At 35.6% G+C, this 18,097-nt stretch overlaps 1 protein-coding gene across 12 annotated transcripts in view; it reads left to right on the top strand.

The window, feature by feature from the left end:
* The window catches only part of ERC2 (ELKS/RAB6-interacting/CAST family member 2), a 481,052-nt gene that overhangs the window by 79,432 nt on the left and 383,523 nt on the right, over positions 1 to 18,097 (top strand). For 9 of the 12 annotated variants that reach the window (XM_080384963.1, XM_080384960.1, XM_080384958.1 and 6 more), the window contains 2 exons: positions 16,003 to 16,026; positions 16,655 to 17,071. The exons of 1 other annotated variant lie outside the window; for it this stretch is intronic. In XM_080384963.1, coding sequence (XP_080241089.1) covers positions 16,003 to 16,026; positions 16,655 to 17,071 — 441 coding nt within the window. The remainder of the gene's footprint in view (positions 1 to 16,002; positions 16,027 to 16,654; positions 17,072 to 18,097) is intronic. 2 more of the 12 variants (XM_080384954.1, XM_080384961.1) reach the window with 1 other exon arrangement.

Below are 18,097 nucleotides of genomic sequence, written 5' to 3'. Positions count from 1 at the left end.
TATTTTCAGTCTTTTATGAAAGTCAGGATAGAAATTATAATCAATATTGTGTAACAGAACTCAGAAAACACTGTAATCCTTCAAAAGATGAAAAATATTTCTGTTTTCCTTGAGAAACATTTTATATGGGCACACCTGTTTCACTAAATAATGATTGCCAGTGCAGTCTTTGAACACATGTATATCAGAAAGATTAAAACTTGAAAATCTTTATGACACCACAAAGCAAACATAATAAAGGATTGTGAAGCTTTCTGTTTAAATAAAATGTTCTAATGAAAGTTGGTAGGTTAGCTGCATTTAGTCATAAAGTTTAATTTACTTTTATATAGCTATTTTTATCTTAGAAGTGAAGTTAAAGGCATATGTAGCACAGCAAAGAAGGTTGTATTTCTCTGATGTTTATAATTGCTACTTCATGTTTTGCTTTCAACCTAATGATCTCAGTGGAGTTTCTCTCTAAAGATTATACTCTGAAAAAGGCATGGTTTTAAATCCCCGAAGAGGGATATTGTTACATGTGTATGGTGCTTTCCTGTAAAGCAATGACCATTTATCCTGTCGCTTTGGGCTTTTGTGAAGTGGATTTAGTGAAGTTTCTTTAAATACTGAATAATATCTCTGTTTGTCCATCAGCCTGTGGAGGAGCTTCTAGGCACACTGGGGTGCACTATGCAGCCTGTTTTGCCTATCATAGCTGAACATTTATTGTACATTTGAAGTGTTTCAGCTAGGGCATATGGGTTTTTTAAAGAAATCCATCATGTTGGAGAATAGTTTATTCTGCTCACTTTTGTTTTATTTTCTATTTTTTTAACTAGTTGTCATATCTATGTGTTTACTTGGGGAAGCAACAGCCCTCCTACCCACAGTAAGACAGATGTTCTTGTTCAAGATTTTGCTACTGCATGAGTTCTACTGAAAACACAGCATTATTTGGGAAACGTTAGGGTTAAAGGAAAGCTGTAACTGGAAAACGTGTTGAGCAAAGTAAACCAGATATGAGATTGAGAACTTTTTGCAAATGTATAGGAAAACCTATTGGTGGAAGGAAGAGAAAGGAGGAATCGGAGGTAGATTCAAGCGAAGTGGAAAGCTGTAAAGCTGGTTCATACGGTTAATATGCTCGATCTCTTATGTGCTGCTCAAGAGTAAGATAAAATGATCCCATTAATTCATGCTCAGATGCGTCTTCATAAAAAGTAGAAAGATACAAGGTTACATAATTTCTTAAAAACCTGAAAGAGCCCATACAATTTATTAAACTGACAGAGCTGACATTAGCTGAGCAGGATGCATGGAGTGTTCTGGACGATAACACGAGTATTGATTCTATACCCTCACTTTTTATACAGCATAGAACAAATCCTTTCTGGTCATACAGTGCAAAAACTGGGGATTAATGGAGGATGTGTTGAGGGGGATATTCACTCTGATCACAAATCTGTACTTAAACTGCAATGAGTTTGCATTATGTTGCCAACAGATGTGTAAGCATGTGATTTAGGACAAAACCCCGTAGCGGTTACAACTAAAATAAGGCTTTTGCACTCCGAGGTGGCTCTGAAATGCCTTACTCCCTAGCAGATCTGTGGTGTTCTTATCTGCTGTGTGGGGTGGTTGAAAGGAAATCAATAGTAGTGGTGTGCTTGTGGAGCTTGCATTGCTTTTTGGTAAGGTAAGGCTTGCAGAACAGACCAGATCCTGAAAGTGCTTTACCTTTTCTTGCCTTAATGGTCGTTTTGTTTTGTGACCAGTGGAAAAGTGTTCGCACAGCTTTAATAACTCTTAATAGCTGTATGAAATAGTCTTACAGCATGTTTACTTAAAAGCAGTTTGAAATATAAGGAAAAAACCAGTAGATTGTTGGCAGAAAAGGCGATAGTGCTAACAATTTAAAATTCAGCACTGTGGAATGCAGTTGGCCCCAAATGACCTTTAGTACCTGTTTTTTTCATTGGAGTTGGCAATGAAAGTCCGCCTGGAGGCTTCTGGGCACTACATGGGTTTGAACCACTACTAAATAGTACACCAGTATAAGGATACAATACTGTTTCAGCACTGTAGTAATTAAGATTATGCTGTGTACTTGTGGGGGGAAAGAACCCACCAACATACAATGAAAGAAGGGCCACCAACATACAATGAAGGGGGGTGGTGGGGGAGGGAATCATAGCTGTGATGAATCTTTAAGTAATTTACAATGGAATATTTACTGCATTCAGTTGTTCCCCTGTAGTGGTTTCATAGTGCATCTGTAATCTTAGCTGAGACATTTCTTACTGTTTGTGGATCAGTTTCAAAATCATACCATTAGTTTGATACACTCTTTCCTACAGAAATATGTAACAGGTTTTATGGTCACATTTAAAGAATGTAAGTTGTTAGTACTTAAAATCCTAAATACTTAACTGCTTAGTTAAGTTATTTATATTTATAACTTCACTTAGTTAAAAGTGAAGTATTTTGTGTAGTGCTGAGTGTTGAATGGTGATTAGGAAGACACAGATTTAACCATTCATTGATGTACATATTTGTAATTGCTTCTTTGGAATGAAGGCTTTCCCGTATTTAAACATGCAAGTACAATATATTGCATCTAACCATTAGTGTTTGCAGTGCGTGCAAACAGTGTGATTGTATTTGGCATTAACTGACCAGTGTTAGTGTAACCAGGGGAACAAAACAATTTCTAGCTTATATTGTGGTTCTGTATCAGAACTTGGAACAAAGAGCCAAGGTTAACTTCGTTTATTGTGAAGTGCTAACTGTATGCCAGGGGTTACTAAATTTTGAAAACTTCTGTGGGGAGAGAAAAACCCAACACACTTTTTCCACTCCCCCCCCGCCCCGCCTTCCCCCAGTAGCTTTATACATTGTTTTTAATTATTTTTTTTTAATAATAGGTATTTTTGATGAGTGATGCTATGTTAGCCTGTGAGTTAAGGTTTTAAAGAATTAAAGCAAAGTTCCAGACTAGTAATGCTTTGATTTAAAGCAGAACACTGTTTTAGTTTAGGGATCTCCTGGTCTTCATTTAAGTAATCCTGGAGAGGATACTTGGCTATGCCTTTGGGTTGCCCCGAATTTGATCGTTTTGTTAATGAATTTTAAGTTCAGTTGTGTCTCGTGTTTGCTTTTTAATGACTGTGCTTTCCAAGGTAAACCAGTTTCAGACTCGGGTGGATTTTCTGTTTATACAGATACTTTTGTGTATTATACTTTGAAGAAAAAATGTTTGGGTTTTATTTACTTTTTAATATATATATGTATAGACACATATATTTAAGTATATATTAAAGTGTATATACAAAGTATGTATAAGTATATATTGAGTGCATGTATATGTATGTGTGTTGTCTGGGCTGTTCATGTCCCTGCCCCTAGTTGTTGAATTATGAGGGGAAAATTGCTATCTATTTTAAGAAAAGATCTGTCTTAGGCTGTTGATTTTATTTTTGCATACTTGCAACTTCTAATTATTATATAAAGTTAGTTTATTTTAGGTATGTGACCACAGTTTTCCCTTTGTTTTTGTGCTGGTGGATTTTTCGCAGGCTATGGACGTAGTGCCATCTTGTGGAGACACTTAATAACTGCAGATTCTGGTATGACTACTGGATTCATGTAGGCCGTAAACAAAACTCCTATTAAATCTGACAAGAATAAGTATAGATTTAACGAAGTTCATTGTGAAACCAAAGTCTTCCAACTTAGGAAAGCATATTTTTACGAAGTGCATAGATCTTTTGAGGCCAAAATGTTTTCTCCTTAATGATTTCTCTTTCCTGCTGATCTGTTCTTCAGTAACTCTGGATGAAATATCTTTCCAGATGGTCGGCTTGCTTTGTGATACATCATTTTTCTCTGTTGGATCTAACTGAACGCTGTTTTGATTGGAGCTACTGAAATCTCTATATTGATTTTTTTTCTTTTTTTTCCCTTAACTGTAGCAGAACGCATAGTTCTAAAGCTCATTTTCAAATTGTTTCAATGAGAGATGATTGTGTATTATGGTTAATCAACTCACAGTACTATTCCAAGTAGAGGAGGAAAAATTGGAAGCTGAAGAGTGCTCTTTTATGTGTTTTGCCTGATTAAAGTATAGCAGGGAGAGGTTGAAATTGGAACTTGATTTATCACTTTTTTATTTCTGGCTTACTAAAAGCTCTCCTTGATATTGTCATGTGGATAACTTATATTCATACAGGTTTTTTGTCCAATGGCTGCATTAAAATATAGCTAGAAAGTTTCAAAATCAAAAGGTGGAGAAGATAAGGTCACGCAAAATGTTAAGATGCCCCACTCCCACAGCTTTCAGTGACGCTAGGCATTTGACTTATGTCAACGAAGATTTCTTGTCTAGAAACTTTAAGCACCCATTTCACATGTAGAAGAAACATGTATGTTTGCAATGCAGTGCTGAGTGTCTAGTCTTCTGTCTTTCCTATTCTCTGTTTTTCAATATAGTGTAAAATAATCTCTGGACTATCTTGTTGAGAAATTGGTCAGCTGTATCAGGCTGTTAATTTCCCCATATTGTTTCTTAGATATTATATGCAAAATGCTAACTTTCACAATATGTGGAATATTAAGGTCACCTGAGAAACAAACATGCTGTATACTATGGAAGTAATTGTTTTAATATTTCTAACGTAATTCACATCAGTGTTTTGTTCATTACTACTTACTGACAATGGCAACCATCTCTATTTCGGTCTGTTATGACCTTGTTATTAGAAACACTGCTTAGACACTGATACAGTTTTCCTTTACATGCATTTTTCTTTGATAACTTCAGCAGAACCTGCACTATGTCCACAGAAATTCCTGTCCTTCGATTTTATTTTACTTTTTTTAAATGAAAGAATTTGGATTTTTCTTTCTTTTGGAGGCAGACTGCAAAGTAGGAAAAAGAAGCCCAGTTCACATGATTTTTATCTAGGAAAAAGATTTTTTTTTTTTTTTTTTCTTCAAGGTAACAGTGAGCTTTCTGCCAGAAGGCCCTAAACTTTATAACAAAAGATCAAGCAGATAAAGGGAGGGACTGAAAATCAAATACCACAGGTTTTTCAGTTTGAAATGTGACCTTGTTTACTCTCAGTGCTCTTTTGTAAGTAATTTCTTGACTCAGTGCCTGAAAAAGAATTCCTGTAATGTAGCTAGACCTCAGTTTTTGAGAAATACAAAAGGAATAGGCCTTCTCAGCATCCAAGATTTTTGCTGTGCCCTTATTTTGACTCAATCAGTAAGCTGGACAATATACTCTACTATCCAGAAAGAGAGAGGAATTTACTTGCCAAATATTTTTGGGCTTATCAGGCTTCTCAAAGCTGACAATCACAAACAATGAGTTTTTAACTTCCTGTTCTTTGTTAACATAAGTTTGCACAATGGCTCATACTGAACTGGTGCTACCAAATATAATCTCCTGGATATGTCAGGAAGAAGGCGAATTGAAAATCTGGGAAACTATAACAGGTGCATTTCAGTTGTATGTGACCACAGAAGCAGGAGTAGACCTCAGCTCCCTACGACAAATGCAAATCTTAATTGACATACAGTCTTGCTTTTTAAATGGATATTCCCAGTATATGCTTTCGGCTTTTGTTTCTGGGCCTGCTGTGATCATTGCTAAACCTAATTTGTTCTCAGGCCCTATAACAGATTGAAGAATGTTGATCCTATGGTATTCTACTACTGTTTTTTTTTTTTTTTTAAATAATTATTACAGAGTCCCTACAGCTTTTATGAGAAAGAAAATTGCATTCCAGTAGATCACTGATCTATGCTGGAACCTGACAGGGCAGTGCTCAATTTGCTACTGGTCCATTGAGGACACAGTATGTGAGTTCACTGTGAAGGGAGCTCTGCATTTTTTTTCTTTAAAAAACCCCAAACAAACAGCAAACCCAACTCAAAGGAACCCCACCAAACCTAAAACACCCCTCACCCCCCCGCCCTCTCAACATTTAATTAATTAATTTCTTATTGCTAACAAGTTTGTAACTGATTTTGTGGAATAAAATTTTTTTTTAACTTGTAGTTATGGTGAGACTGAGACAAATGATAACTATCGTTTTTCAGACACTTCAGGTACATGTTGGCAGGTTTGCAGACTGGGGAATGGCCAGTAGCCTTTCTTATTGAAAGTTCAGTTTGTACGTCTGCTTCTTTACTCATTGGTTTGAGACTGATGCCAGGGAAGAATCTCTTCATATCCCCTTCTTACACAGTAGGATTTCTAGTGCCTGGAGGCATCCATCTCTTTATTGCTAATGTTTTCTGAACAAGAAGTAGTAAACTGATATAGTACTATTAATAGCATTTTACGGAAGTTATCCTATATTGGCACTATGAATTACTGTAATTTCTGTATGTACAGTATTTAGTATAGGAAATACTCATGGAAACTCTGTGAAGTATTTATTGAGTTTTATGGCTTTTCTTAAATGTTAGTCAGAAACATTGTTTTTGCAGTAACAGTCATCTGCAGGTGAAGGCTGGTGACCTTCCTGGTCTCTGCTTAAGAGTACAGTTGAAATGGTTCAGAACATCCCCTGTTCTGAGCTACTGCAGAGGTATTCAAAATCCCAGAATGTTCAGGACCTAATACTGTTTGCAACTTGTCCTAGCATCAGGGACAACTGAAATACTGAAGAGTGCTACTCAGAGGAAAGAAATAAACCTTGGGTTTAAGGCTCTGAGGAATTAAAACTTTTAATGACATCCATGGAAGGTGTTAGAATGTTATATATATATATATATAAAAAAAAAAAGTCTGCCAGAAATATTTGAAATAGCAATATCCTTGAAAATTTTGTGGATGTTCACTTCCTTGGTCTCAGTTATTTGGCTGCTAGTGTTTCAGAAGCCTTAAATAGGAATTCTGTCCATAAGGCTGAATCTGTTGTTTCCCATTAACATGCTCAATTATACGTGATCTTAATTCAACAATATTGTGGACTGTCACTCATGTTCTAAATATTGTCCTTTGACATTTTTGTGGTGGAATAGTAATGTGATAGTGTCTTTTTGTCTTTTTGCATCTTCAATATACAGTTTATATATGGCAAAAAAAGTTTTCTAAGACTTGCATAATATTGCTGGAATTATTTGTTGGAAGTTACTCAACACTTTCTTTTAGGGAGTGAGTTAATGGAAGCAGTTTTAGTTGTTGGCAATTTGAAATATTTAGTATTAATATTCACATTGCTGAAAACCAAGTGACTGGCCTAAAAGAAATTTCCAATTTAAGGAACAGGTCAAGGCCTTTCTGAGAAAGAGTGCATGTGCTGGGCTTATTCAAAGGCATGCAGATGAGAGCTGATTAATGCCCAACACTGAAAAGAGGTAAAATACCACAAAAGTATACTGCTTGTTTTCTTAGGTGAAAATGTTAGAATGGAAACACCAGAAATAACTTACCTTAAAGGCTAATAGGAATAATTTCAGTAGTGACTTTGATGAATGAGACACATGAAATAGACCAGACATAATTAAAAGCATTAAGGCTACACTTGTTTGATCTTACTGGTAGAAAAAAAAAAAAAAAGGATTCTTTTGACCCTTAAACAAGACATAAAGCAGAGGTGCTGACCGCTTATAATCATTAATGAACCCAGATGCACTTTTCATAATAAGAGGTGTGTTAAAATATAGTGTGTTGGCTAAATTCCATGTGATTTAGGAACCTACTCTGGGTATGGCACTTTTGCTGTTCTGGGCATTAAATACATAACCACCCACTAATTATAACCATAACAAAAGAGTAAGATAATGCTATTTGAACAAAAAGCTTGTCATTAAATATTGCTATGCTGGAAAAAAATACCTGCTTTCTTCATGGAAACTTGAACTTATTAGAAATCAGGAAGGAAATTATTTTTTTCTGAGTTTCCTCCAATTTTTGGTTAAAGTATAACAAGCAAAATTTCAATCAGTTCTACATAGTGCAATGTTTTGTTAATGAACAACACTTTGCTCACTGAGTCTTTAAAGTTTTTTACTCACAAAATTATAAGAGCTTTGTGTGTGTCTGCAAGAAGAATCTTGTCCAAATAGAACCTATTGAAAATACTTGATGATTTACTGTAAATCTTTGCCTTCCGAAAACAAGTGATTATTACTTCAGAGTTATATTTATGATAAATCTTTTTTGATAGGGAAGTTCTAACAGCATAGAAGACACTATAAAAAAAAGGGCTTCCAGAAGTACCAGACAGGGCATCAGCAGAATTGCAAAATTACTGTTCCCTTTAGATAAAAGGCTGAGGAGATAACTGGAAATCTGCTGTTTTATGAGCGAGAGAGAGCTGGGAGTGATGTATTGTTTTGCTTTTTGATTTTTTTTTTTTCATCTTGTATCTCTTCATTAACAGTGTGGTTTGGGGGGTGGGGTTGTTGGAGGATGGAATTTTCTTTCTTCTTTGGGAAAGGTTTTGGGTACTTTTCACTTTCCTAGACTTCTGCTGTCATGATGTGAAGCTCTGGGGATTCTGTTCTGTGACTGCAGTTACTCCTGGGATTAGTTGTAGGACTGAGATTCTGCTCATCTTTGGTAAACCATGAACAGTCAGAATATAAATTGAAAGGATTGGTTGTGTAGAGCCTAGGCCTCGTCAGAAATCTTGTGCGTGGAGGGTAAAGATTTATGGTCCCAGATGGTCTAAAAGCTTCTTTAGAGAACCTGAAGTACTTCAATCCTTAATCCCCAAACAGAAATTATTTATCCTGGCAAGAAAAAATTACGAGAGAAAATGCAGTGCATTAGAGGATGGAGGATTTCTCACGTATATAGTTATTTTATCTAATGAGAGTAGTTTTTAAATATGAATGCAAAGATTTATCTGTGAGTGTTCAGGACTTCTAAAACTTGCATTGTTCTTACCTAAGTAGCTAATGTTATAGACACAGTGTTGGGGGGAAAAAGTAATAATCTGCTTTTCTGAAGCTAACTTTGATTTCTAGGCCTTGTTAAAATGTATTTTGTTTTTCCCTCTCGCTAAGTTGTAATAAGTAATCTTGAAACAGATTCTTCCAGATGTGTTCATATTGGTCAAAATCTGTGTTAATGGGTGATTTTCAGTCAACTAAAATATTATTTAGCGATTCTGACATTGCTCAGCCCTAAAAACATGCTAGCAGCATTTTTCTGAAGGGAAGAGGGGAAAAACGGAGGCCATAGTCTTGTCATAACAGCATGACTGGGCTGTTTAAAAGTTGTAACAGTACTAGTAGTGATCATCTAAATACAAAACCTTGCATTTTGATCTGATACTGATGACTCTGCATGTTGAATTAAAGCTTTTTTTTTTTAATAACATAAGCTTGATATGGGCATTTTTGTGAACATGTATCTCTGCAGATTACTCCCATCAAGGCTTTCTTTTGACTTCTTACATTTCTAAAAGTCTTTTCCTCTTGGCCATCTGGTTCTCATGATTACAGGCTACAAGATTTGACCCATGAGTATTAAAGTGATTTTTATCAATGGGAGAAAATATATAGATTAATTCAAATTTTCTAGGTTAAAGGAACTAAGGAGGAAGGTTGTACCGAGTTTTGCTCATGAGATACTACTTTAATCAAGGTACACCATAACTGAATTCCTATTGGTAAATGTGGACTGAGGTAAAATGTATTGTGTCTCCACAGAGATAAGGCTGTGGTCTGACTTTGGTTAAAGCTGGTTGATAAATATAAAAAATCCTCCACTGAATAAATAACTCAGCAAATAGTATTCAGTAGCTTTCTTCAGAGGAAAAAAATATGGAAGTATTGCATTTTAGAGGCAAGGTGAATTTGAAAGACCTGAAATGAGATCACACACTGCAGAAGTCATTTGCAATGCTGGAGAAATGTAGTGGAAGAAAGGAGGAAAGGATTATAGAGAGAAGTATTTCAGACATAGAGTTAGCTTTTTTTCTGCCCCAGTATAGTCCAAATTAACAAATGAACTTCAGTACTTGAGGTGAATTTGTGGTACTGTAAATATCTGTTATGAAGAAATGTTATTTGACAGAATGACAAACTGTATCTGTGAGAGCAAGCCTACTTAGGGCAAATGGCAAACAAAGGAAATAAAAAATGACATCTCTTGGCCCACAGCAAGCCAGGGAATTGGGCAAGAAATATATTTATAGATTGTGCCTTAAGAATTAGGTGCAAAACTACTATGAAACTTGCAATACTAAAACATTTTAACTTACAGGTACCCCTCAGTTATAAATGGAGATGTGTTTTTGTACAGTGACCTCAGGTTTTTTAGGCAATCCTTAGGCTGTAGTTGTTTTTCACCACAATATTTGTGTGAGAAGACCCAGAGATGCTGACTGAATAGTAATGAAGTCTAATAGTTTGGTTTAAATATAATGTCTGTATTAAGAAATGCAGATTTAAATCTACAACAAGTTTCCTTATTTAACTTGAGAAGCAGGATATTAAGGGCAAGTTTAGGGAAGGGATAGAGCAGCTTGTAGGCACCCACCACTGTCCTTTTTGATGCCTGACATGGGGCAAGAGACAATGGCAGTTTTCTATTGGGTGCTTTTTGGTTTCCTCTTACAGAAGAAAATAAAGATTTGCATATTTGTCCTTAACAATCTTTAATTATAAATATTTGTAAATCTGATGCTCGTACTTGTTTGTGTAGCAACTGAAGTTAACATACAAATTGGTTTAGATCAGTTCATAAGAAAGCTATAAATAGTTTGTTACCTTTCAATGGTAGATCTTCATACAGTGAAAGAATGACAATGGATGGGTGGCAGATTATAGAATAAATAATGAAGCATGATTTTAGAAAATGAGAGTATAGTTGATAGTATAATTTTCTTTTATACTAGTTGAGATGTATTCGGTTATAGTTGTAGCTTCTCTACAGTGTACAGTTACACAGTAAATTGTTTTCCGGTCTTCTGTGTCATATATTTGCCAACTGTGAATAGGCTAGACTATATCAACTGATCCAGCTGTCTAAATTCTCTGTTTATGTCCCAAGACACAGGACATTTTAGTTAGTACATTTTATTCCTTTCATTGCATGCACCACAGAGATAATGGGATCATGCAAGGCTGCTTAAGATATCCCATACCATCAAGAAGCTAGCTGCAGAGACTGCGGAAAACAATCAACTGTAGTTAAGAATAATTTCAGAAAAATACTGTTAGACCATGCCTTTTCAAAGATTGCAACGGATCAGAAACAACTGACAAAATCTTTTGTCATTTTTACATGTGTTAATAAAAGGGGAAAAAAAAAGTGTATTGAAATTTTCAGTTTGAATTCCAGCTCTGGATGTCTTTGTCATTAATCCATCGTGATATGCTCCTATGTATTCCCATACTGCCAGTTGCCTGGTGTAAGATAAGGCAGTTTAGCATCACCTCATGTCCCTGTTGCTTGGGCCTACTGTCTTCCCTGGACTCTGATTATTTCTTCTAGACTTGCAGGGTTTTGCTGTCAGTTGGTTTTCACTTTGTCAGATGATTTGATCATCACATTATATGGAAGTTCTGGCATTGAGAGGACAGAGACTATTATCACAGTGGTTGTTACTTGTCAATTGCTGTAAAGCCAGGTAAGAGGGTCCCAGAAGATAGAGCTAATAAGTTTTGTCCTTATGTTTGGAGTGGGAAAGAAACAGGAGAATCAGGAGCTAAAGGTGTAGTCATAAGAAATAGGAACTAGAAGTCAATAAAAAGAGAGTGGGGAGTGAGAGGGGAGGATTGAGGCATTAGGTGGGGAAAAAACACTCAAGTCCCATAAAGTAGCTATAGCTCTTTTTGGATGAAGTACCAAAATAACAAATCATCTTAAACAACAGAAGTAGTTGTTTTAAATCTAGTGGATGATCTTGCTATCGTCCTCTTTAGTCATAGTCCTGTACTGAATTATTTAGAGCAGAAACAATCAAAGAACATACTTGGAATCCTTCAGCAGCTCTGGTGTCCAAATTTGAGTGATTCCTGTCTGACGAATTAGCCTGTTAGTTTATCACTGCATTACAAAAAAACCCAAACAACCAACCCTACTTGCAAATTGTATATGGATGGATGTATATTTCAAAATCCATCACTGGATGATAACATAAGACCACTTTCTGCCACAAAAACCTTCAAGCTGGCTTTCGCAATCAAGACAGCCCCATCTATAATTTCTTCCTTGACCTTACCCAAGGTTTGTCACTTCTTTCCATGTTAGTAGCAGGCGATTTCTTATGTGACGGTAGACTGGATTCTTCAACATGTTCTTTGCTTTTGGTGCTGGGGTGATGATGCAAAGCGTGAGAAGCTGTATACTTCTGCAGGTGGACTAACAATTTTAAATCAGTGAGACCCCTTGAAATTTCCTTTTCTTCCACTGTTCACTATATACCTAAGGCTTTGGGATGCTCTGAAAGTGCTTACGTGCTCTGGCCCAAGGTATTCTGTGGCAAGGCAGTTCTCTGCAGGCAACTCCTTTGGGAATAACCAGTTGGCGCAGGTTAGAGGAACTTGTGTAGAACTTGGGGAATGCCATTAATTCACCTTCCTTTCATAGTTTTGTTTCAGTTTATGGGGGCAAATGTTGAAAACCTCACTATGCTTAATTCAGAGAAAGATTAATGGAACCTCCTGTGCAGTTCCATGAATTGCCTCTTGGAGTTGGGCTATAGAGAAGGAATGAAAAAGTTCTGAAAGAACTATTTATCTATTACCAAGAATTGGGATGCAAATATTTCTGATCAACTGGTCTGTTCTTAATAGAAATTATGAAAAATATGAAAGATTTTGATTTTTTTTTAATTTCCATAAAGTTCTATGTCTATGTAATGACAGCAGTGTGACATACTCACAGCACTCCTACATTCCTCCTCCACTGCAATTAATTATCCAGTTTCTTCCCACCCTCACAACATTTGTTCTTTCCTTTTCTTAGCTAGCTGCAGATACAAAAATCTGTGTCAGTACAAGTCTAAATCTGGTCTGTCATGTTCAAAGACAGTTCTAAGTTTTGAAGGTGTACAAAAATGGATTCTTTTATGTCAAAGTAAGCAGTAGTCTGCCACAGTTGAAGCTGTTAGTTTTAACATAATTACTGAGAAGCAGCCACAACTGCTGTTGTGCTTAGTGAGAAACATGGTTATGCGAAGAACCGAAGAACTGCACACATAGGTTGGTGTGGGACAGAAAAGGAAGTTGTCTGGCTTATCTTAACCAGAACTGCTGTTTGAGTTCTGAAATCTAATTATTTGTGAGTTGGTTGAACAGTTTGGGTTTTACAGCTTGCATTTGGAAGGGTTGTATGTGAGCAATGTGTATATTCTCTGCTTTTATTTTTGTCTTTGAACATTTTAAATATTTTTTAAATTGGTTTCTAAAAATTTAGTTGTTTTTTTTAATGTGGACTTGCAGAATATCCATATTTAGAAATTTTTCTTCTAGAAAAAGAAAAGTCTTATAGACACATAGGCATTTGTTGTATGGAGACTGGTAAAACATTTATTTGTACATAGTTTTTTAGCATCAAGTAATAATTTAAAATTAGGAGGACATATCTTAATTGCTCAGACTGGAGAAAACAATTCTTTTCTTTTGACTATTTCTAGACTACTGGTAGTTGCTGAATATCCTTGTTGCTTAGTAGTGAAATAATTTTGGAATGCAGAGGATTTACTTTACTGTGCTTATGCAAAGGAAATTTTGTGTGTTATTTCAGCCAGTAATTCTTTTTAAGAATGTATAGATACAAGCTTCATTCTTCAAATAAATGCCCTGGGGCTGAAGCTCTGGCTGATAGCTGATGTGGACACCAAATTGAAAATTAATTAAAAGGGAAATTTCTTTATATAATGTTGAATGAAATGCTTGATCAAAAGGAAGCATTTCATTTAGAAAAATTCTAACTTCATTAAGAAAAGGACAATTTTAAATAAAACCCCTAAACTTCTAGTTTGCAAACATAAACGAAAATATTTCTTGAATTATTTTAAGCTTTTGAGATGTGCTGTTTGCCAAGCTTGATGCAAAATTATGAATAGTTTAAATGAATACAAATCTATTCCATAATTACTCATCCGAAAATTTTCAGTAAGCTCTAACCAAGGCTTCCTTCCATAACAGGAGTCATAGAATCATAAAATAGTTTGGGTTGGAAGGGACCTTTAAAGGTCAACTAGTTCACCCCCCCCTGCAATAAGCAGGAACTTGTTCAACTAGACCAGGTTGCTCAGAGCCCCATCCAACCTAACCTTGAATGTTTCCAGGGATGGGGCGTCTACCACCTGTCTGGGCAACCTGTTCCACTGTGTCGCCACCCTCACCTCACCATAAAAAAAATCTTCCTTATATCTAGTCTAAATCTGCTGTCTTTTAATTTAAAACTATTGCCCCTTGTCCTATTGCAACAGGCTCTGCTGGTAGTCTGTTGCCATCTTTCTTATAATCCCCCTTGAAGTCCTGAAAGGCTGCAGTAAGGTTTCCTCTGAGCCACCTTTTCTCCAGGCTGAATAACCCCAACTCTCTCAGCTTGTCCTCACGGAGAGGGGCTGCAGTCCTTCCTTCATACTGTATTGGCAGGTTAAGGTAATTACAAAAATTATGTCCCTGTGACTTAACATTGTGAAAAAACCTCTAAAAAGAAATGTTTTTCATTCTGTTTACTTTATCATTGCCTTCCCCTGTCTTTGTTAATTCACTCATTCATGATAATCATTGCATTTTTACTATTTGAACATTTGATTTGGATTTATGCACTGAATTTCTGTGCTAAAACTGTCAGTCTTGGGGTCATAAACACTCAGTATATTAGTAGATACAGGTATATTAAAGCAGGGAAGATTGCTGCATCTAGAGGAGTTTTGAGTTTATTGGGAGCTTTTAATTTATATAAATGAAAAGATGATGAGATTAAGAAAATGTAGAATTACCATTAAATAAAGACAGAGCTGTAAATGAGTAGCTCTACATTTGTATGCTTTTAACTGACTGAGCACCTAATAACATGCAAATATTAAATAATTAAGATCTAGATGTTTATTGAAACAGTATTATTTAATGATAGAACAGATTCAAAGTGTCGAACTACAGAATTCTATGACTGGTGTTACTTTTTTCCATTTGAAATAACTGATAAAAGGTGTGATTTCAAAAGGTTATTGTCTTAAGATTTCTCATTTAGTTTAAATTGTTACAGAGTTTTGGATGTAATTGTGCTAAAATGAAGACAGTATCAAACAATGTTTTGTTTGGGTTTTTTTGTTGTTGTTGGTTGTTGTCTATTTTTTGTTTTGTGTTTTTGTTGTATGGTGTTTTTTTTAATAGAATGTGGACTTGCAGAATAGCCATATTAATGCAAAAAAGTCTGGTGCCATGTGTTTAAGTCCCTGAATTCCTGCAATTAAATTTCTTCTAGTACAGACTGTGTTCAGGAATTCATAATTCTATAAAGCCAGTATGCTGCGTAGGCAGTGAATAAATAGAGGGGAAAAACAAGAAGAAAAACAAATAACCAGATAAAAATATAATCTGACATGAACATCAGAAACCATAGTAATTCAGGATAATTATCCATGTTCCAACCTTAACATGGGCAAAATCCTTTTTGATTTTGATTTTAATTTGTGTTGAAGAAGGAGTGCAAGATTTGCCTCTTAAACAGAGAAAGACCCCTCTACTCAGATGTAGTACAGATAATTTAGGACAAATTACTGTTTTTTGAAAAACCTTACAGTGTAAAAGAACATTAAGATAAAATAGGAGTGTTATTCACTGTGCAATTGATTATATCTGATACGTTTTTGTTTGTCACATCTGTTGAGTAAAGTCTGCCTATAGTTTAGGTTTATATATGAGTACTGTGCAGTTGTTGGTGCCTTTCTGTATAACTCAATAAATTATTTTTTTCTGTTGAAGGTACTTTTTGTTGAACTCAGTTCTTTCTGTTGAACCTCCTTTGCTTGCATCTGACCTTTATTTATGTTGATTTTGCTTCATTTTTTCATTTACCATGCTGTTCAGTTTTTGGATGCCAGGAGAACAAAGGTTTGTCCACTATTTGCAGTCAACTTATTTTATAAAATTCACTATTGCTTATTGTGGTTTTTTGTTTGCTTGTTAGAGATACAGTAATCCTGTTTACTAAACATGTTCATAGCTGTAGATACCAAAAGAAAAAAACCAAGACCTACCAGGTACAATTCAGCCCCTCCCACAATCCTCCTTTAATTATAGTGAGTACTTTGATTGACTTTATAACCAACAGTACTGTTGAGCACCGTGAAGGGCAGATTTACCTTTAGTCTATGAAATAATTTAGAAAACATGGAATACTGAGTCTTGCAGCTTTGTAGGTACATATTGACTGTACTAATGGATGTGTCACTTCCCAGTGTTTGGGTTTGTTGGTTTGCCTTTGCTATTTATTTTATCTGTAGCTGACACTATTTTGTGTGTGTTTGTTTTAGTCTTTTTTTTTTTTTTTCCAGAAGCACTTGAAAAGATACCATTACAAATACTGTGACATGCTTTTGCTATTTTATAAGGTCATTTGATATACTTTCATCATTGATTCTAACAAATTTTTGTAACAATGTACAACAAAAGTTCAGTCAAGGACTAATACTGCATTCAGGTCCTAAATTGATTTTTTTTTCTTTTTTCTTTATTGCAGCATCTGCAAATGACAATCCAAGCACTGCAAGATGAGCTTAGAACCCAGAGAGACCTTAACCATCTTCTGCAGCAAGAAAGTGGAAACAGAGGGGCTGAGCATTTTACCATTGAGCTCACAGAGGAGAATTTTCGAAGACTTCAAGCAGAACATGATAGACAAGCTAAAGAGCTCTTCCTGTTGAGAAAAACGCTAGAAGAGATGGAGCTTAGGATTGAAACACAAAAGCAAACACTAAATGCCAGAGATGAATCAATAAAAAAGCTGCTGGAAATGTTGCAGAGTAAAGGTTTGCCATCTAAAGGAATGGAAGATGACAATGAGAGAACTCGAAGGATGGCAGAGGCTGAATCTCAGGTTAATCATTTAGAAGTGATTTTAGATCAGAAGGAGAAGGAAAACATGCATCTTAGAGAGGTAAAGAAAAACTCATTTATTTGTTTAAAAGATATTGTCAAAGTACTTTTTGCAGTTTTAGAAATATAGAGTATCTCAGTTTTTTACTGCTCTCATTTTTTTCATAAAAAATAGCATACATTTGTTTTGCATCTGTAATAAATACACAACAGGACTGTATAATATTTGAAAGCAAGTATAAGAAATTATGGAAGAAAAGTAATCAGGGCTTATCTCTGACATTGTTGCTTTGTGTAGTTTCTATGTTCTTTGTATTTTGAACAAATCAGTGTTTGGCAAACGAAGACCAGAACTATTGAAGAGGGAAGTAACCCCTGCTGCTGCTATAAACTAAATAGTCGTGACTGCATGTTACTTTTGTGTTTGATTTCATACCCCTTGTGTTTGAAATGAGTGTTTTAGAATGTTTTGCCTTCCATATAAACAAAGGTTTCTGCCTATGTGCATTTCTAATAAATTTTCATGTGTGGTACCCTGACTTTTTAGGTAAATATACCACATAATATTGCCACATTAAAATATTGGAGTGATGGCTGCACTGTATCTTATCCTTAATTTGTTCCCAAGCCCATCCACACCAGCTGCCCATATCACTTGTGAATGCATTTTTAAGACTGGATTTAGGATGATTGAATTGTACATACAGTTCAAAGAAAATCTGGCTTGGTGTCAAGCCCAGCTGCCCCTCTGCATCCCAGCAGCCCATCATCATTATCGTGTGACAAGTGTCAGGCAAACAAGCCTTGTGGGGCTTCCTCAGACAGGCCCTGTTGCTTCCTGCTAAGAAGGTTGGCAGCTGCAGGGAGGTAGTGTGCAAGCTACCCACGCAAGGGAAAACAGGAGAAACCTTTCTGTTTCCTTAGAAATTTGGTAAATGTAGTCTGATTGAACTTCCAGTCTAGCTAAATGCCATATTGCTGGATAGATCAAAATGTGAATAAAATTAGTACAAGAGCATAGAAAACTATTATTGTCTCCTGTATATCACTGAACATGCGGATGCTAGAGATTAAGAACAGCTATTTA

Source organism: Falco punctatus, assembly GCF_963210335.1.
Source record: "Falco punctatus genome assembly, chromosome: 4".
Taxonomy (NCBI): domain Eukaryota; kingdom Metazoa; phylum Chordata; class Aves; order Falconiformes; family Falconidae; genus Falco; species Falco punctatus.
The sequence above is the reverse complement of the archived record's forward strand: the minus strand, read 5'-3'. Positions and strand labels throughout refer to the sequence as shown.